This window comes from Bubalus kerabau, chromosome 5 (genome assembly GCF_029407905.1).
Source record: "Bubalus kerabau isolate K-KA32 ecotype Philippines breed swamp buffalo chromosome 5, PCC_UOA_SB_1v2, whole genome shotgun sequence".
NCBI lineage: Eukaryota > Metazoa > Chordata > Mammalia > Artiodactyla > Bovidae > Bubalus > Bubalus kerabau.
The window spans coordinates 46150169-46171276 of record NC_073628.1 but is presented as its reverse complement, the minus strand read 5'-3'; the positions used below and the strand labels follow the sequence as shown (position 1 = coordinate 46171276).

The 21108-nt window shown below is 38.2% G+C and overlaps 1 protein-coding gene across 5 annotated transcripts in view; it reads left to right on the top strand.

Moving 5' to 3' along the window:
- Positions 1–21108, top strand: part of NOX4 (NADPH oxidase 4) — a 190041-nt gene that overhangs the window by 116635 nt on the left and 52298 nt on the right. For all 5 annotated transcript variants that reach the window (XR_008714693.1, XM_055581577.1, XM_055581578.1 and 2 more), the window contains one exon: positions 12529–12610. Coding sequence is in view for 4 of the 5 variants with exons in the window: in XM_055581577.1 (XP_055437552.1) it covers positions 12529–12610 (82 nt within the window). In the remaining variant the exon portion in view is untranslated. The remainder of the gene's footprint in view (positions 1–12528; positions 12611–21108) is intronic.

The window sequence follows — 21108 nt, the reverse complement described above, 5'->3', positions numbered from 1 at the left end:
TTTTTTCTTGCCCTCATTAAGTAATTTTGTAATTATATTCTAAATTCTTTTTCAAGCAGATAGGGAGAGGAAAACTTTTTCTTACTCCCCTTCTAGATTCTTTGGCTGGCTGAATATTTAAATTAACATAAGCCAGATTAATGAGAAAGAATTTTTTTATTTTATATGTATGAAAGAAAGAATGAAACTCAGCTCCTAAAGAGATGAAGCTCCCTGGCAGTTAGGAATTGAGGTTTATAGTCCATGCTGAGCTAAAGAGAAGTGTAGCATCAAAAGGGGAGGAAGAAAATTCACAGGAAGATGGGAAGAACAAATGTTTGGTAAATAAATGATTTCCATGCCATGCAGATGACTGTCACATATAAGAGGTTATCTCTGGTAATACCTCTCTTCCTGGTAAGGCCCCTTATCTAAATTCTTTTATGTAGTTAAGGGGGAGGTGAAAAGCGCTTCCTGAGTCTCTTCATCCTTGATTCTTCTCCTTTGAAATAATCCACATGCCTAAGTGGCACATTCTGGGTTGGCCTGCCCTGAGCCCCATTGTGGCTGTAATTGCCTTGCAGTTCTTTTGTTGTCCTGGCATTTCTTTGTGAAAAAACAAGGCTGCCCTTGAGAAGTAGAATCTGTTTTGTTTGTTTTTTTTTTTTCCCTGTGTTTGTGACAAATAATTGGTACTTAATGGAAGTTTATTGAGTGAGTGAATAAATGAATAAAGGATGCTTTAACTGATTATATGTAAGACAGAAAAAATGCTAGCAAAATTATTCACTCCATCTAATATAAATAAGAAGGACTTCTTTCTGGCTTATTTCACTTTTTTTTTATATCAGTAATTTATTTTTTTATTTTTTTTCTGTTTTGATATATTATCTTTTTTTTTTAACTTTACAATATTGTATTGGTTTTGCCATATATCACCTCCCTGCCTCTTTTGCTTTTTATTCCCAGTGTATCTGGGCAAAGTTGGTGGTTCGGTTCTTCTAGACCATTAGAGTACACATTTGTCACTCACTTGTTTGCAGTGTACATCTCTTTTGATAATATATATATCTTCCTTACTAGACCTTTAGTATATTGAGGATCTAACGTGGTGCCTGATATTTATTACATGATAATAAATATTTGCTGAAAAAATAATTTTAGATATGCAAATTTTGCTTGTGTATTTAAATAGCCCTTCTTAAATATTCAGTTCAGGTCAGATCAGTCGCTCAGTCATGTCCGACTCTGCGACCCCATGAATTGCAGCACACCAGGCCTCCCTGTCCATCACCAACTCCCGGAGTTCACTCAAACTCATGTCCATCGAATCGGTGATGCCATCCAACCATCTCATCCTTTGTCGTCCCCTTCTCCTCCTGCCCCCAATCCCTCCCAGCATCAGAGTCTTTTCCAATGAGTCAACTCTTTGCATGAGGTGGCCAAAGTATTGGAGTTTCAGCTTTAGCATCATTCCTTCCAAAGAAATCCCAGGGCTGATCTCCTTTAGAATGGACTGGTTGGATCTCCTTGCAGTCCAAGGGACTCTCAAGAGTCTTCTCCAACACAAAAGCATCGATTCTTCAGCGCTCAGCCTTCTTCACAGTCCAACTCTCACATCCATACATGACCACTGGAAAAACCATAGCCTTGACTAGACGGAGCTTTATTGGCAAAGTAATGTCTCTGCTTTTGAATATGCTATCTAGGTTGGTCATAACTTTCCTTCCAAGGAGTAAGCATCTTTTAATTTCATGGTTGCAGTCACCATCTGCAGTGATTTTTCAGCCCCAAAAAATAAAGTCTGACACTGTTTCCACTGTTTCCCCATCTATTTCCCATGAAGTGATGGGACTAGATGCCATGATCTTCGTTTTCTGAATGTTGAGCTTTAAGCCAACTTTTTCACTCTCCTCTTTCACCTTTATCAAGAGGCTTTTTAGTTCCTCTTCACTTTCTGCCATAAGGGTGGGTGTCATCTGCATATCTGAGGTTATTGATATTTCTCCCGGCAATCTTCATTCCAGCTTGTGCTTCCTCCAGCCCAGCATTTCTCATGATGTACTCTGCATATAAGTTAAATAAGCCGGGTGACAATATACAGCCTTGACGTACTCCTTTCCCTATTTGTAACCAGTCTGTTGTTCCATGTCCAGTTCTAACTGTTGCTTCCTGACCTGAATATAGGTTTCTCAAGAGGCAGGTCAGTTGGTCTGGTATTCCCATCTCTTTCAGAATTTTCCACAGTTTATTGTGATCCACACAGTCAAAGGCTTTGGCATAGTCAATAAAGCAGAAGTAGATGTTTTTCTGGAACTCTCTTGCTTTTTCCATGATCCAGCGGATGTTAGCAATTTGATCTCTGGTTCCTCTGCCTTTTCTTAAATACTGTGGGAAAATTAACTTGTATCTTCTCTTTTAAGAAGCAGGTGTATGTGTGTGTGTGTGTGCATGCATCTGTACTGCTTCTGCGTCAGTGTTACATCTTCCTCGGGAGGTAGAGGAGTGGAGAGTGTTACAAAAGCTGTAACGCAGGGAGTGTGAATGACAAATACCCTTGAAGGTATGTATATGTGATAGTATACACATCTATCTTTAAAAAAATATTATTCATATATAAATTCTCTTTAAAATATAAACCGGATATAGATAAAATAAAAGTTAATACCTTTTTCAACTTCCATCTCAAATCGTTAGCCATATTTATCCTTGATTCTTTGGTATATATGCTTCTAGACTTCCTAGGTATGTTATAAATGAAGTTATCCAACACCTTGGAGAGACTGGAAAACTGGAGAGAACATACTATATGTTGACTATCAACTCCTTAATGACATTCCATGAGGGATTATTTTACTGCAGCTTTGAGAAATACACTGGTGATAGGCGTTCTATAACCCTTGATAGTGTCTGTGGTGACAGTTTGCAGGCCAAGAATGCCAAGCAAGAGAGGCTGTCATTAAAGTGTGCTCTTGAACTTGGTGGAGATGGTGAGGTCCCAGAGAGGCAGGAGTTAGGAGACAGCAGTTAACTGATGGAGTCAGGATGGGTGTGGTTACCGTTACGGGCAGCTTGTCTGGAACCATGGTCAGAGCGGACTCACCTTTGGAGCTGACTAACTGACCGTGGTACTCTTAGGACTCAAATAGACGGGCAGCCTAGAAAGTCGCACTTGGTTTGTATGAATGAAAACTCAAGGATTTGCAAACAAAGGTATAACCCGAGTCATCTCAGGAGGGAGTCGCAACCCTTCATCCATTTCCTAGATCTCAGTCGGTTCACAGATTCTGAACCCCTTGATAAAGTGATGGTCAAGTTCCTTTGAGGAAAAAAAACAGCCTTCTACATGTCAAAAATTAAACTGTAAAATGATCCTCTTACCCCATAACCATTTGACAGGGTGACTGTGCGTGGGTGAAAGAGAAATATTCAACTTTGGGGGAACTAAACGTTAACTCTAAGGTGATCCCATTTTCTGAGGAACCAAAAACCTTCCTACAGTAAACCAGTAAGTTCTTATAGGAAGTTAATGGGGTTTTGGCTTTAGTCTCTGTCGCCATAGGCCAGCGGGTCTTTGAATCCACGCTAATTTCAGAATGCGTGAATTAAATAAATATACTTAGCCACTGCCAGAATCTTCTTATCCATATATTAACAATATTTCCCCCCTTTTTTGTGTTATTTTTTCTTAATTTGCTCTTGGTGTTTTGTACTTGTAAGTAAAAAATGAACATTTCTCCTGTCTTATTGTTAGTCTTAAATTTACCTCTTCATTCATGCCATTGTTTCTTCTTTAACAGGTAGACCCCATTCTTATTGTATTTGCATAAAAATTGTTAAAGTGTGTGTGCTTGAAGACCTCACCCTGAGTCCGAACCTCATGAACCAGAACAAGGACTTGACCAGCTTACTTCTCTCTGTATAATTTCCTTTCTAAAGAGAAGGATGTCTTTGGGAACTATTCCTGGATTTTTGTGATGTAGTAAAGGGGGTGAGTAAAAAATGACTAGACAAGTGAGAGAGAAGAATTTTCATGGGGAGGGATTGAGTTTCATTTTTAAAACACGAGCAAAAGGAAGAAGAAGCAACAGAGAGTTGAGTGTAGAAAAGGAAAGATAGGAGAGGCTGGGGGAAGTGAAACAAGTACCTAGTCTTCCTAATAGGAGAATGCAAGCTAGGGACTCTTGGGAGATAAACTTTGCCTTACAATAGAGAACACTTTCTAACACCATACACAAAAATAAACTCAAAATGGATTAAAGATCTAAACATAAGACCAGAAACTATAAAACTCCTAGAGGAGAACATAGGCAAAACACTCTCTGACATACATCACAGCAGGATCCTCTATGACCCACCTCCCAGAATATTGGAAATAAAAGCAAAAATAAACAAATTTTTACAATTTTTATTGTAATAATACAAATTATTACAAAATAAACAAAAAAACCTAATTAACCTTAAAAACTTCTGCACATCAAAGGAAACTATTAGCAAGGTGAAAAGACAGCCTTCAGAATGGGAGAAGATAATAGCAAATGAAGCAACTGACAAACAACTAATCTCGAGAATATACAAGCAACTCCTACAGCTCAACTCCAGAAAAATAAATGACCCAATCAAAAAATGGGCCAAAGAACTAAATAGACATTTCTCCAAAGAAGACATACAGATGGCTAACAAACACATGAAAAGATGCTCAACATCACTCATTATCAGAGAAATGCAAATCAAAACCACTATGAGGTACCATTTCACACCAGTCAGAATGGCTGCGATCCAAAAGTCTACAAGTAATAAATGCTGGAGAGGGTGTGGAGAAAAGGGAACCCTCTTACACTGTTGGTGGGAATGCAAACTAGTACAGCCACTATGGAGAACAGTGTGGAGATTCCTTAAAAAACTGGAAATAGAACCGCCTTATGATCCAGCAATCCCACTGCTGGGCATACACACTGAGGAAACCAGAAGGGAAAGAGACACGTGTACCCCAATGTTCATCGCAGCACTGTTTATAATAGCCAGGACATGGAAGCAACCTAGATGTCCATCAGCAGATGAATGGATAAGAAAGCGGTGGTACATATACACAATGGAGTATTACTCAGCCATTAAAAAGAATACATTTGAATCAGTTCTAATGAGGTGGTTGAAACTGGAGCCTATTATACAGAGTGAAGTAAGCCAGAAAGAAAAACACCAATACAGTATACTAACGCATATATATGGAATTCAGAAAGATGGTAACAATAACCCTGTGTACGAGACAGCAAAAGAGACACTGATGTATAGAACAGTCTTATGGACTCTGTGGGAGAGGGAGAGGGTGGGAAGATTTGGGAGAATGGCATTGAAACATGTAAAATATGTATGAAACGAGTTGCCAGTCCAGGTTCGATGCATGATACTGGATGCTTGGGGCTGGTGCACTGGGACGACCCAGAGGGATGGTATGGGGAGGGAGGAGGGAGGAGGGTTCAGGATGAGGAACACGTGTACCTGTGGCGGATTCATTTTGATATTTGGCAAAACTAATACAATTATGTAAAGTTTAAAAATAAAATAAAATTAAAATAAAATAAAATTAAAAAATTAAAAAAAAAATAGAGAATGAGATAGACAGTGGAAGAATGTACGATGTTTGGGGACACTCAGAATGCACCTTCTCAGTCTTCTTCACCTCATGGATTCATGGTTAGTTTTTGAGCAATTCTGTAAAACTAGAATAGCCTTATTGTCTGTTGATGAATAGCTTGACACAGTGCACAAAGACCAGACCACCTGGATCCCAGTTATTATAAAGCCACTTTTTCTTCTTGACACTGATCACCTACTGTATTTTCTACATATTTCTGTGTTAAATTATCATTGGACATAAAATAATAAATAACTTCAGAATTAGATGTTGATTCATCCAGAAACTTGAGTATTTTCATGTGTTCAGTGAAATCATTATGGCTTTCAGGATGGATGGTAAAAAAAAAAAATGTTTTGTTCTAGTTACATGTTCATCGCCAACTTTCTTGAAAAAGACAAATTTAATATATACTTTTAAATTAATCATTATCTTTTCTTAGCTTATTACTGTTGAAATGAAGATCACCTGGGAAGTCCCTGAACACTCTTATAGAGTGGTTTTGTCCTAAAACCACTCTATAAGAGTGTTCAGGGACTTCCCAGGTGATCCAGTGCTTAAGACTTCATCTTCCAGTGCAGGGGTTGTGGGTTCAATCCCTGGTCAGGGAGCCGACCTAACCTAGCACATGCCTCATGGCCAAAAGATGAATATAAAACAGAAGCAATATTGTAACAATTTCAATAAAGCCTTAAAAACCGGTCCATATGAAAAAAATCTTTAAAAAAAGTGTTCCGGCTACTCTCTATATTAGAGTGTTTAATTTCTATTTCCTATACCTTTTTCATATCATTCTAATTATTTTCTTCATTACCCACTGGCACGTGAACGCTTGATGGTTATGTGCATCTTAGGGACTACAGCATGGGGCATGGTGCAACTGGCTAGTATACCATGTGACCTGATAGACTTGTTTATTTCTTATTATTTCTTATTATTCTTGTTTATTTCTCCCACCATCAGATTACTTGGTATTACTTGTCACAGGATATGTGTGTTTGAGGGCATATCTGATGGCATTTCTTCTTAACAGTGAGCACCTGTATTGCAATGAAGTTTACATTAGTTTCATTACCTCTGGAAAGGAAATGACTTACTTTGACGTAACTGTGCATACATCCATCTCACCCAGTAGTAGCCAAGAGCATGGCAGAGGCTCTAAGTACAAGGGACTTCCTTGGTGGCTCAGAAGTAAACAATCCACCTGCAATGCAGGAAATGCAGGAGATGCTGGTTCCATCCCTGGGTCAGGGAGATACCCCAGAGAAAGGAATGGCAGCCCACTCCAGTATTCTTGCTTGGAGAATTCCATGGACAGAGCAGCCTGGAGGGCTACCGTCCCTGGAGTTGGAAAGAGTCAGACACAGCTGAGCAATTAACACTGTGTACAGCGTGGAAGACTGTCAAGCCCACCTGGTGTGGGTTGGGTTCACCAGGAACAGACTCGGAGGAGTAATGTGAAGTAACATGCTTATTAGGGATCAACACCTGTGAAAGGAAGACGGGTGGGATTGGGTGGAGAAAGAAACCAAACACCATGTAGTCTCGACAAACTCTCAGCCAGAGTGGTGGGAAGCTCTGCAGTGAATACTACCCATCAGAGTTGCCTGTATACAGCTCAGCCACCCCAGCCTTCTTCAGTCCCTGGCTCCGAGCTGTTTTGTAAAAAGCATTTCCTTTGTACCTGGAGCTGACTCGGATGTAACTGATAGCTGGTGGCTACCAGCTGACTCGGTGTTTTTCTTTTTTTTTTCCCTTTTTTTTTTGTTTTTTTTTTTGTTTTGTTTTTTTGCAGTGATAGGGAGAAGACTTTTTCTTTTTCCCCCCCTCATTCCAGGGATATATTTGCATACTGTTTTGTTGTCATGCAAAATTTTATCACATTTGTTCCTCTTTGCACGTTGGGGAGGATTGCAGATTGCTTATTTTCCACCAAAAGGAAAATGAAGAATTTGAGTCACAGTAAGTGTACAAAAAAATTGAAATCAGAATTGGAAAGATTATTTTTTCTCGTCTTTGTTTACGAGTAAATATGTACATTGTCTCACGATTGGTCGTCCAGGGAACCCAAATTACTGTAGCTGTGTGCAGCATGTCATCCAAGCCTGGTCTCCTCAGAATTCCTTTATTGATTGAATGAGAGAAAGAAAGAGTGGGTGAAAGTCTACAAAAGCTTTGTTAATTAAGATATGTCCCCCACTGGTAGAAAATCATGGTCAGACATTATCACATCATTAGTCAGCTCATCAAAATACCACTTTGCAGAAAATCCTCCAGTTCTTTCCAGTGGCTTTAATGAAATTGTTCTAAGAAGCCCTGTGAAGGAACTAAGCTCTAGTTTTTGGATAATTGCCATTTTCTTAAGAAATAGACTTTGGGCCTACTGAGAAAGCAGTTCAGCTGGTATGATATTTTGCTCCAAGGGAAGAAGTATTATTTTAAAATTTTTGCTATTTAAGCAAGGCAACATCAGTTTATTTTTGTCTTTCCCTTAGCATTAGATAAATGATGGAATACTAATTGAACAGTTGAAATCTAGGAGACTAAAGAAGCATCAGTGTAAGCATTAGAAACAATTTTTCATATACTTGGACTTTTCTGAGGACAACTATCATTTATTTTTATTCTCATAAAGAAAAATTGTCACCATACTTTTATGGGAAAAAGTTAATTATTCACATTTAGAATTTATACATATAGTGATAAAAACAGAAGTTTTAAAAGGATAATTTTCAGGTACTTGTATATTTTCTATTTGTGTGTATGTGAATTTTTTTGACCTAATTACTCAAGGATCTGCATGTTCACTTGGTATCCCTTACATTTATGATACTCAGATTAAAGGATGCTTCAGATATAGGAGTATTAACTATAGACTTCATAATTTGGGTAGCTTTATAAATGATCTCTTATATGTTGTTTATCTAGGGTGGTGGTTTTTTGTTTTTGTTTTTTTTTTTCATTCTATTAATATAATGTCATCTCCCGACATGTTCTTCCAGATTTTTAATCAAATGGGCTTTGTGCTCATGTAAACAAGGATAATCTATAGCTGTATTATATTATGCTTGTTTTGTATTAATTATGTTTTTTCTTTGCATTTAAATCAGCTGGGGAATCACTCAGTAAACTTTAACTTATATTAATTTTTAGCACCCAAGAATATGTCATACTTAATATTGTTGTTTGATTGAACAATTCTTCACTTGATGTGTAAAGTTCATGTCTGCTGTTGGGTTTTGGTTTTATTTTTCAAGACCTATTTTGGAAAAGGCATAATTGGAGGGCAAAAAACACTGCAAATCATTCATTAAGTGGGATGCTACATACATTGGGTAGTAGTCTGAAAAGCAAGGGTCATGTCATCAGAAAAACTTAGTAGTCATTTCATTGAAATAAACACTGCTTTTGTTGATAAAGATGACAGCATATCAGTTAATGATAGAATTTGATTTTAAAAACTATAAACTCAAAGAGTAAGTATACCTGCAGGAGAAAAATAAAGTATGCTTTCTTGGATCTGTGGTCTATAGGGTTACAGCCGCCTCTGTTTGAATTTTCTTAGCTCCTCCCCAAGTGTATTATAAGAATTGTCAGAGCAATGGAAACAAAATGCAGAGTAGAAGCCATATCTGAGTCCATATATTTTAATAAATACGAAGATATAATCCACATCCTGCTTCTCAGGCATACTTGGTAACCACTGCTCATGATGTTTACAAATGTTTATTCATTGCTCACAAATGTTTACCATCTTGTTATTCAGTAGCCTAGAAACATTGACTGTCATCAAGTCGATTTTAAGCACTTCGTTGAAATTACTCACCTTCAGTTAGTGATGGATTTACTGTAGTGTGGAGTATCAGCTTTGTACTCTGTCTTAGCCTGATGATGTGACTCTGTCAAGGCTAGAGGACAGGTCCCCTGGCTTTTTATGGTTGATCGATGATGACCAATGGAGCTCTTCTAAAAAACATTATGATTAACATGAACAAACAATTTCATGTGTCCAGTAAAAATGGAAATTGGAAATAGCCTTCCAACTAATATATTTCCAGCAACTTAATATATATTAAGTAATGTTCTGTATCCTGGTAGTACAATACCCATCTTCTAGGAGGGGGATGATCAGTCAGTCACCTCAGTCGCTCACTCGTGTCTGACTCTTTGCGACCCCATGGACTGCAGCACGCTAGGCTTCCCTGTCCATCACCAGCTCCCGGAGCTTGTTCAAACTCATGTCTATCGAGTCGGTGACGCAATCCAACCATTTCTTTCTTTGACATCCCCTTCTCCTCCTGCCTTCAATCTTTCCCAGCATCAGAGTCTTTTCAAATGAGTCAGTTCTTCTCATCAGGTGGCCAAAGCATTGGAGTTTCAGCTTTAGCATGCGTCCTTCCAATGAATATTCAGGACTGATTCCCTTTATGATTGACTGGTTTGATTTCCTTGCAGACCAAGGGACTCTCAAGAGTCTTCTCCAACACCACAGTTCAAAAGCATCAATTCTTAGGCACTCAGCTTTCTTTATGGTCCAACTCTCACATCCATACATGACTACTGGAAAAATCATAGCTTTGACTAGATGAACATTTGTTGACAAAGAAATGTCTCTGCTTTTAAATATGCTGTCTAGGTTGGTCATAGCTTTTCTTCCAGAGGAAGTGTCTTTTAATTTCAAGGGTGGATAAACAAATATACATACTAATAAAAATGTAATGTGATAGATTCCATGAGCATGTAAGCACAGAGTGTCCTATGAGTACCCAGGAGGGCCATCTATTCCAGATTTGGCAGAAAGAGAGAAAGAAAGAGGAGGGGTCAAGGAAGCCTTCCCTAGGGATGACTCTAGAGATAATGACCATCTAATCCTAGAAATGTGGGATCAGTATTAGAGTGATAGATTACTCTATCAATACAGATAGCTTTTTGTTGTAACTGTTTAAGGTGGAACTGAGGAATCTTCTTATCTCTGCACTCTTTTATTTCCTTCTCTTTTCTGTTTCCTGTCTCACTTTCTCTCTACTTGTCTCATTCTCTTCCTCTTTCTTTTCCTCCCTTTCTCCCTCTTTCCTTTATTATGAATTCATGAGCACAAAACTATATTAATCACATTCTTGGTTCATGACTCAATGTCATCATTGGATAATTCCTGGCTCTCATTCATTCAATCACTGATTTATGATGCTATAACAAATACATATGGCATTATTAACAATTGCATACACTTAACTTTTTGCTTTCTCTTATTTCTTCCCCTTACTCCTCCTAAAATGTAATCATTATCCCAAATTGTATATATTATACGTTTTTGCCCAGATTTGCCAGGTTTGCTGTGTTGGGTAACATACCCAAACAACACATTGTTTAGTTATTTTAACTCAAAAAAATAATATTCTTCTATGTGTAATTAAAAAGCCTCTTGATGAAAGTGAAAGAGGAGATGAAAAAGTTGGCTTAAAGCTCAACATTCAGAAAACGAAGATCATGGCATCTGGTCCCATCACTTCATGGGACATAGATGGGGAAACAGTGAAAACAGTGTCAGACTTTATTTTTGGGGGCTCCAAAATCACTGCAGATGGTGACTGCAGCCATGAAATTAAAAGATGCTTACTCTTTGGAAGGAAAGTTATGACCAACCTAGATAGCATTTTCAAAAGCAGAGACATTACTTTGCCAACAAAGGTTCGTCTAGTCAAGGCTATGGTTTTTCCTGTGGTCATGTATGGATGTGAGAGTTGGACTGTGAAGAAGGCTGAGCGCCGAAGAATTGATGCTGTTGAACTATGGTGTTGGAGAAGACTCTTGAGAGTTCCTTGGGCTGTAAGGAGATCCAACCAGTCTATCCTAAAGGAGATCAGTCCTGGGTGTTCTTTGAAGGACTGATGCTAAAGCTGAAACTCCAATACTTTGGCCACCTCATGCAAAGAGTTGACTCATTGGAAAAAGACTCTGATGCTGGGAGGGATTAGGGGCAGGAGGAGAAGGGGACGACAGAGCATGAGATGGCTGGATGGCATCACCGACTCGATGGACCTGAGTTTGGGTGAACTCCGGGAGTTGGTGATGGACAGGGAGGCCTGGTGTGCTGCAATTCATGGGGTCGCAAAGAGTCAGACACGACTGAGTGACTGAACTGAACTGAACTGATGTGTAATGTGTAATCTGCTTATATTAGTTTTCACTCAAGATCCTACTAATATGATTTACTGTGTTTTTATTTGTAACTGAATTCATTGTCTTACTTCAAAGAATATTCCATTGTGTGAATATGCTACAAACTGTCCTTTCTCCTGTTCGTAGACAATTGAGTTGTTTCCATTTATGGTGTTCTGAACAGAGCTACCAAGAATGTTCTTTTTCTTGCTGTCTGAGACATATTTGAAAGCTTCTGCAGAATATATACCAGGCTAATAGGTTATGCAAAATTTAAGCTTAAAAGATAATACCAATTTGTTTTCCAAAACTATTGCATCAACTTGCATTTCTACCCAAAATATATAAGAGTTTATGTTGCTACAGTCCTAACATTTGGTCCATGAGATTAATTCCTATCAGTTGAATGCCACATAATGTGAATGCTGTCTTACAGTATGTGGTTTAATTCTCATATCCCAGGTTACTAATGAATTTGTACATCTCTTTGTGTATTTATTGGTCATATGTTTCCTCTAACCTTTCAATTATAAAATTTTAGTATTAGTTTATACTAATGAATACTTGCTATATTTATATGCATAGTTGTTATGTCATTAAAGTGAAATAAAGACCTATTTTAGTACATAAAATGGTAAGTAAATTTCTAGTACAAGAAATGAAATCAGAATGGCAAATTTAAAGAATAGGAAGTAATTTTATTTTGAAATTATTTTATGATTTTTTTCATAACTTGTTTATTTTTCTTTTGACAGAACGATTTCGAGACTTACTACTTCCTCCATCTAGTCAAGACTCTGAGATTCTGCCCTTCATTCAATCTAGAAATTATCCCAAGTAAGCAATAAAAGCTCCCTAGATACCATGAAGGGAATGGGTATAATGATGGTCAAGCTTTAGGAGGGCAAAAACAAAATGTTTCCTTTTTTAGGATTTCTGAAAAAGCCTGAATAACCTAACCTAACTAACTAGGGCATTCTCCAGCACTGTAATGTCTCAGGTTCTTCACAGGTGGGTCAGAGAACAAAGCTTGCTGCACATGTATCCCGGCTGTGGTTGGGAGCTGTTGCCAAGTGCAAGCCACAAGGTATCTGCATCAGTGTCTGGTTGTGTTTCTTTTTGCTTGATGCTGTATCAACAGAGTCAGATAGTTTGTGAATGATCCCTCATCTGATTTCTGCATCAACAGAGTCAAGTACTTTGTGGATAGTCCCTCATCAGTTTCCTGTTTTCTATCCATGAATGTAATGATTTATTTATATTTAATAAGTGGTTTTTATTTTGGGGGGCTCCAAAATCACTGCAGATGGTGACTGCAGCCATGAAATTAAAAGACGCTTACTCCTTGGAAGAAAATTTATGACCAACTAGATAGCATATTGAAAAGCAGAGACAATACCTTGTCAATAAAGGTCCATCTAGTCAAGGCTATGGTATTTCCAGTGGTCATGTATGGATGTGAGAGTTGGGCAGTGAAGAAAGCTGAGTGCTGAAGAATTAATGCTTCTGAACTGTGCTGTTGGAGAAGACTCTTGAGAGTCCCTTGGTCTGCAAGGAGATCCAACCAGTCCATTCTAAAGGAGATCAGCCCTGGGTGTTCTTTGGAATGAATGATGCTAAAGCTGAAACTCCAATACTTTGGCCACCTCATGCGAAGAGCTGACTAACTGGTAAAGACTCTGATGCTGGGAGGGATTGGGGGCAGGAGGAGAAGGGGACGACAGAGGATGAGATGGCTGGATGGCATCACCATCTCGATGGGCATGAGTTTGAGTGAACTCTGGGAGATGGTGATGGACAGGGAGGCCTGGTGTGCTGTGGTTCATGGGATCACAAAGAGTTGGACACGACTGAGCGACTGAACTGAACTGAACTGAAGTGTTTTTTAAAATGAAACATGCTAGATATGATTTTAAAAATTTTTATATATTCTTTGCCATCTTCGTAATTCTTTCTTAAATGGGCCAGACTTTCTTAATGTGCCTAATCTTCCCAGAGAATAAAGAAGTACCAGGTTTTTATTTTGTATTCTCCCTAAAAGCTGATGTGTGCTGGCATCTTGATCCTTCCTGCAGAAGCTTGAAGTACCTTCTACTTTTTGAACAATCTGACTGTCTTTATTAGCTAGTATGCAATAGGCTAAGAATCAATAAACTATTATCTGAACTAAAAAAAAAAAAAGTCACCATGTTAAAGAATTAGAGCTTGGTTTACACATATTTAATCAAAAGTCGGACACGACTGAGCAACTTCACTTTCACTTTTCACTTTCATGCATTGGAGAAGGAAATGGCAACCCACTCCAGTGTTCTTGCCTTGAGAATCCCAGGGAAGCGGCAACCTGGTTGGCTGCCGTCTATGGGGTCGCACAGAGTTGGACACGACTGAAGTGACTTAGCAGCAGCAACAGCAGCATAATGATGCTAAGTGATTCATTCTTTGATCAGCTTAGCAGTTTATTCAAGAATTTACTGAACTTTACCTTTAGGATAATTTTTCCCCATTTGCTTAGATATGATAATATTTACCTAATTCTGATCACAAAATAAATGTAGAATCTGAATTATGGCTTCATTGTTTCAGATATTAATTCAGGTTTAATCTCTAGGAATAGTCTTCCAGTCTCCTCCCAGTGCACACAGGGACTTACATGTGCCTGGACAAACCTTGCATGGGCACGTGGCTCTTCATGTTCATGTTGGCAGGGAGCATGGAGGTACCCGAGGAGGTCCATGCACGTCCATCCATATTTTTGCCCACAGCTACCATTTGCGAAGACCAGTGATGCTTGTTTTGCTGCCTCTTAGGCTTACTGTCTGCCTGATGCCATTGTTTAAAGAGGGGGCTCACAGTGTGTTCTCAGCTGGTAATCTGACTGCAGCTGTTTCCGTAGGTGTCCTCAGCTGTATCATTTTACATGCGTCTTGCTTGTTCTTAGATTACTTCTCTGACAGTGATGTGATCCAGTGTACTGTTTAACAGACATCATGAGACAGTCCTTTATCAGTGTCTAACCCTTGGAGTAGATATTCTTTTTGGTATCTGTAGATTAAAAGAATAAAAATCATCCATTGATGTCACACACACCATATTATGGCATTTAAGCATGTAGACTCAAACAGAGTGCTTTACCTGCTGACTTGGTGGCCTGGGTGACCTGATCCTCTGTGCCTCAGTTCCACCTGTGTGAAAGGAGGAACATAAACATATGTACCATTCAAGCATGGTACAAAGATCAAATGAAGTAATGAAAAAATATTTTGAACTGAGCTTGACACATAGTAAATACTGCATTTTAGCTGCAGTTGTTTAAAATTGCATATAAAATTAGCTAGATTTATATGTTTTCAAATACTGTAGGAAATAGATTGTTCATTTGTCTTGCAGGATAGCTTTGATGTCAAGATGCTTTCATCAACCCAGCCTTGTTAATATTTAGAGAAGTACAATTTGTTCAGGATTTCTAAATTACTGCTAGATGCTGATGTGAGGTACTGCTTCAGTTCAGTTCAGTAGTTCAGACATGTCTGACTCTTTGTGACCCAATGGACTGCAGCATGCCAGGCTTCCTGTCCATCACCAACTCTCGGGTCCTACAAACTCATGTCCAACGAGTCGGTGATTGCAACCAACCATCTTATCCTCTGTCATCCCCTTCTCTTCCCACCTTCAATCTTTCCCAACGTCAGGGTCTTTTCCAGTGAGTCACTTCTTTGCATCAGGTGGCCAAATTATTGGAGTTTCAGCTTCAACATCAGTCCTTCCAATGAATATTCAGGACTGATTTCCTTTAGGATGGACTGGTTGGATATCTTTGCAGTCCAAGGGACTCTCAAGAGTCTTCTCCAACACCACAGTTCAAAAGCACCAGTTCTTCAGTGCTCAGCTTTTTTTATAGTCCAACTAGTGGAAAAACCATAGGTTTGACTAAACTACCTTTGTCAGCAAAATAATGTCTCTGCTTTTTAATATGCTGTCTAGTTTGGTCATAGCTTTTCTTCCAAGGAGCAAGCATCTTTCAGTCTCATGGCTGCAGTCACCATCTGCAGTGATTTTGAAGCCCCCCAAAAAAAGTCTCTCACTGTTTCCATTGTTTCCCCATCTATTTGCCATGAAGTGATGGGACCAGATGCCATGATCTAAGTTTTCTGAAAGTTGAGTTTAAGCCAACGTTTTCACTCTCCTCTTTCACTTTCATCAAGAGGCTGTTTAGTTCTTCTTTGCTGTCTTCCATAAGGATGGTGTCATCTGCATATCTGAGGTTATTGATATTTCTCCCAGCAGTCTTGATCCAGCTTGTGCTTCATCCAGTCCAGAGCTTCTCATGATGGTTTCTGCATATAAGTTAAATAAGCAGGGTGACAATATACAGCTCTGACGTACTCCTTTCCAGATTTGGAACCAGTCTGTTCTTCCATGTCCAGTTTTAACTGTTGCTTCTTGACCTGCATACACATTTCTCAGGAGGCAGGTCAGGTGGTCTGTATTCCCATCTCTTTCAGAATTTTCCACAGTTTGTTGTGATCCACACAGTCAAAGGCTTTGGAGTAGTTAATAAAGCAGAAATAGGTATTTTTCTGGAACTCTCTTGCTTTTTCTATGGTCTAATGGATGTTGGCAATTTGATCTCTGGTTCCTCTGCCTTTTCTAGAACCAGCTAGAACATCTGGAATTTCACGGTTCATGTATTGTTGAAGCCTGGCTTGGAGAATTTTGAGCATTACTTTACTAGCATGTGAGATGAGTGCAATTGTGCGGTAGTTTGAGCATTCTTTGGCATTGCCTTTCTTTGGGATTGGAATGAAAACTGACCTTTTCCAGTCCTGTGGCCACTGCTGATTCTTCCCAGATTTGCGGGCATATTGAGTGCAGCACTTTCACAGCATCATCTTTTAGGATTTGAAATAGCTCCACTGGAATTCCATCATCTCCACTAGCTTTGTGAAGTAGCCATCATAGTAACAAAAGAGTCCAAAATGCAGTACTTGGATGCAATCTCAAAAATGACAGAATGATCTCTGTTCATTTCCAAGGCAAACCATTCAATATCACAGTGAAAGTGAAAGTGAAATTCGCTCACTTGTGTCCAACTCTTTGCGACCCCATGGACTATACAGCCCCTGAAATTCTCTAGGCCACAATACTGGGGTGGTAGCATTTCCCTTCTCCGGGGGATCTTCCCAACAATATCACAGTAATCCAAGTCTATGCCCTGACAGTAATGCTGAAGAAGCTGAAGTTGAACGGTTCTATGAAGACCTACAAGACCTTCTGGAATTAACACCCCGAAAAGATGTCCTTTTCATTGTAGGGGACTAGAATGCAAAAGTAGGAAGTCAAGAGATACCTGGAGTAACAGGCAAATTTGTCCTTGGAATACAAAACAAAGCAGGTCAAAGGCTAACAGAGTTTTGCCAAGAGAACACACTGGTCATAGCAAACACTCCCTTTTCAACAACACAAGAGAAGACTCTTCACATGGACATCACCAGATGGTCAATACTGAAATCAGATTGATTATATTATTTGCAGCCAAAGATGGAGAAGCTTTATACAGTCAGCAAAAAGAAGACCAGGAGCTCAGTGTGGCTCAGATCATGAATTCCTTATTGCCAATTTCAGACTTAAATTGAAGAAAGTAGGGAAAACCAGTAGACCATTCAGGTATAACCTAAATCAAATCCCTTCCTATTATACCTTGGAAGTGACAAATAGATTTAAGGGATTAGATCTGATAGACAGAGTGCCTGAAGAACTATGGATGGAGGTTTGTGACATTGTACAGGAGTCAGGGATCAAGACCATCCCTAAGAAAATGAAATACAAAAAGGCAAAATGGTTGTCTGAGGAGGTCTTAGAAATAGCTGAGGAAAGATGAGAAACAAAAGGCAAAGGAGAAAAGGAAAGATATATCCATTTGAATGCAGAGTTCCAAAGAATAACAAGGAGAGATAAGAAAGCCTTCCTCAGTGATCAGTGCAAAGAAATAGAGGAAAACAATAGAATGGGAAAGACTAGAGATCTCTTCAAGAAAATTAGAGATCCCAAGGGAACATTTCATACAAAGATGGGCACAATAAAGGACAGAAATGGTATGGACCTAATAAAAGCAGAAGATATTAAGAAGAGGTGGCGAGAATACACAGAAGAACTATACAAAAAAAATCTTCATGACCCAGATAACCACAATGGTGTGATTATTCACCTAGAGCCAGACATCCTGGAATGCAAAGTCAAGTGGGCTTTAGGAAGCATCTCTACAAACAAAGCTAGTGGAGGTGATGGAATTCCAGTTGAGATACTGCTTAGCTGACCACTTAACATCTTTATGAGTTTCTTTTTTCTGAACTATCAATAAAAACCTGATAATAAGAGGTTTCTGCGCCTGAATAATAATCATATAAAAATTTGTATTAAATACAATTCATTTATTTTAAGTTACAGAATATTAAGCATTTTCATCTTCCCATAGGTGATTAGATTTAATGTCTCCTTTGGCCGAATCCTAGCAAGTGCTGGAGGACACAGAAGGAACAATATGATTAAGTTTGTGATGTCCTAGGGTGTGTAGAGTTGGTCCAGACAAGGGCATAGGAACGAAAACTCTGGACATGTGAACAATACCCATGTAAAGGAGGTTGGGGTGTGGACTTCCCTAGTGGTCCAGTGGTTAAGAATTCACCTTCCAACGCAGGGGTGCAGGTTTGATCCCTGGTTGGGGAACTAAGATCCTACATGCTTCGTGGCCAAAAAACCTAACTGTAAAGCAGAAGCAAAATTGAAAGAAATTTAATAAAGACTTTTTTAAAAGTATGAAGAATGTTGGGGTAGAAGATGAGAAAGTTGTGGTAAGAGCCAGTTAGTAAATACAAGTGGGCAGGGAATCTGTGTATGTCTAGGCCTAATTTAAACTAATTTTGCATTATTCTTGTTTTTTTTTTAATTTTATTTTATTTTTAAACTTTACATAATTGTATTAGTTTTGCCAAATATTCTTGGTTTTTAATACTGTCATTTGTTCTCTCATTTATGCTCACTCTCAAATATACTCTCATTATTCATTATTGAAGATAACTAAAATCAAGGAGTTTGTAATTTTGTGTCAAAGAAAAATTTCTCGAATGCTGAAAGTTTAATCAAACCATTAGTATTTCTTGCTTTTATTCCCAGTGCAGTATACCTATTTACAGTATGATTTTTTTGGTTCTTTTACTGACTCATTGCATATAGACTCCATTAGTGAGAGATACGTTTTAAGAGCTAAAATATGGGTTAAGAAGTGACCTGCTTGCCTTATATTATGTGGAGTCACAGAGAGATATTTACAGAGGATAATGTAGCTGACTACTTTGAGTGAGACTCACTTTGCATTGGTTAATATAGACTGATAAAGGCACTGTGTAGTTTGGATTGGGGGCATGGGTCTCTAGTGAGTATAGTGTCCCTGTAATTTAAACATCTTATCAAGAGACACCTAATGGATAATAAAACATGGAAAAGGGTGTCCTTTATTTAAGAGAAAAAAAATCATGGAGAGAACTAACTAGTTCTTGAAATGTCTGTGTACATGTGTTTTCTAAGGGAAAGTCACTTAAAAAAAACACACACATTACCTACAATGATGCTGGAGACCATTGTTCTAAAATATAACAATGCTAAGTGATCACGTTCTTAGGTTCATGAACTCGAATTTGACTCATTGCCAAAGCTAGACACATCCATTCTCTTCAGAATGTCAGAGAAGACATTGCACCATGAAAATTCTGAGTAGGATAAATGTGTCAGACATAGATGAGTGACAAGAAGGAAATGAATGCATACTTAATACAAAATAAATGTTAATTCATAGCTTCGAGGAAAGAACTGAAGATAATGAAGCTTAAGTTTGGTTGCTCATTTCTTAGCTGGCATCACTGTTACTAACTTTAAGGATCTAGGTTTATAATATATTTAGAATAGAGGATAGCTATAAATATTCTTATCCTTGCAAATGCAGCTGGGCATGTAGAATGGTTGAGGACATTAGGCAGAATTTTATTCGTAAATGACCTGCAGCCATTTTGACAATTAGGCTAGCAAAACATATTTCAATGGCTCTGAAACTTTAATCATAATATATATAAAAATATGGTGAAAAAATAGGAATTAAATGTTGCATATCTCTATTTGGTTCTCATAAATATCAAATCCTCTGGATTGTTTAATGTCATAAGTGCTTAGAGAGGGGAATATTATTTATGACAAAATTCAAAGCTCTTTCTTTTTGGCATGGTTTGCCACCAAAGGACAACTTTGATTATTTGGACAATGAAAGCAATCTCCTAACCCAATGTCATTTCCAATGGGCTGCTTATAAATGGCTTAAAATGGTGATATTGAGTAATATAGCTAAATTGCAGAGCTTCAGATGACCTTTCTGGATGTCATCTATTCTCCAAGTTGCCTTCCTTTTTCTTCCCAAAGGAAGTTTTGAGTTCCTCTTCTTCCAGAGACCCTTTCTCCCTCTTGAGTAATTTTTGTTCAGTCTGCACATGTAATATTTTTGTCACCTGAACTAAGTTATGCTCATTCATAATAAAAATAACAACTTTTAATGCTTTCTACTTGCCAAGATTGTGTTATGAGTTTTATATCCATTATTTCATTTAATCTTTACCATCCCCCTATGAGGTAAGTAGGATCATTTCCCCAATTATACAGAGTTTACAGCTTAAGGGACTAAAACTTATAGGGGTTAAGTGATTTACCCAAAGTCACACAGTAAAGCTGGACCTCAAACCCAGGTCTGCCTGCCCCCCAAATTATAACTAGTTGTGTTATACTGCCTCTCATTTATTCAACAGTTCATGTCTCCATTCTTCAAATATTTATTGAAAAATTACATGCATCAGAAGCACTCAGAATTACTGAAAACACAAAAGTGATTAGGACATAGTAAATAGTTTTGAGGAATCTGGAGTCCAGTGGGAGAAAAGCAGAATCAGAGTTTAGTGGAGAAATTAATGATAGCAATATGATAAGTCCTATAAATGATAGAGAAGTACACAAAATTCAATGAGAGAAGATAAAGTACTTTCCTGTCTAGATAATTCATGTAAAGTTTAATTTTCCCTTTGAGTGAAATCTCAAGAAGTGCTATGGAAACCAGATGAAGAGGCTTTTTGGCTTGAACAAAGAACATAACAGCATATGGAACCATGAAAGTGGGTGGTTCATTGAGAGATGATATTTCAAATTCAGTAGGGAGGTGATAAAGGATCAGTGGTGTCATATAGTAATGGAGAAAAGCCGATAGATGTCTGAGAATTGAGCAGGCATAGTCAGCAGACTGGGAT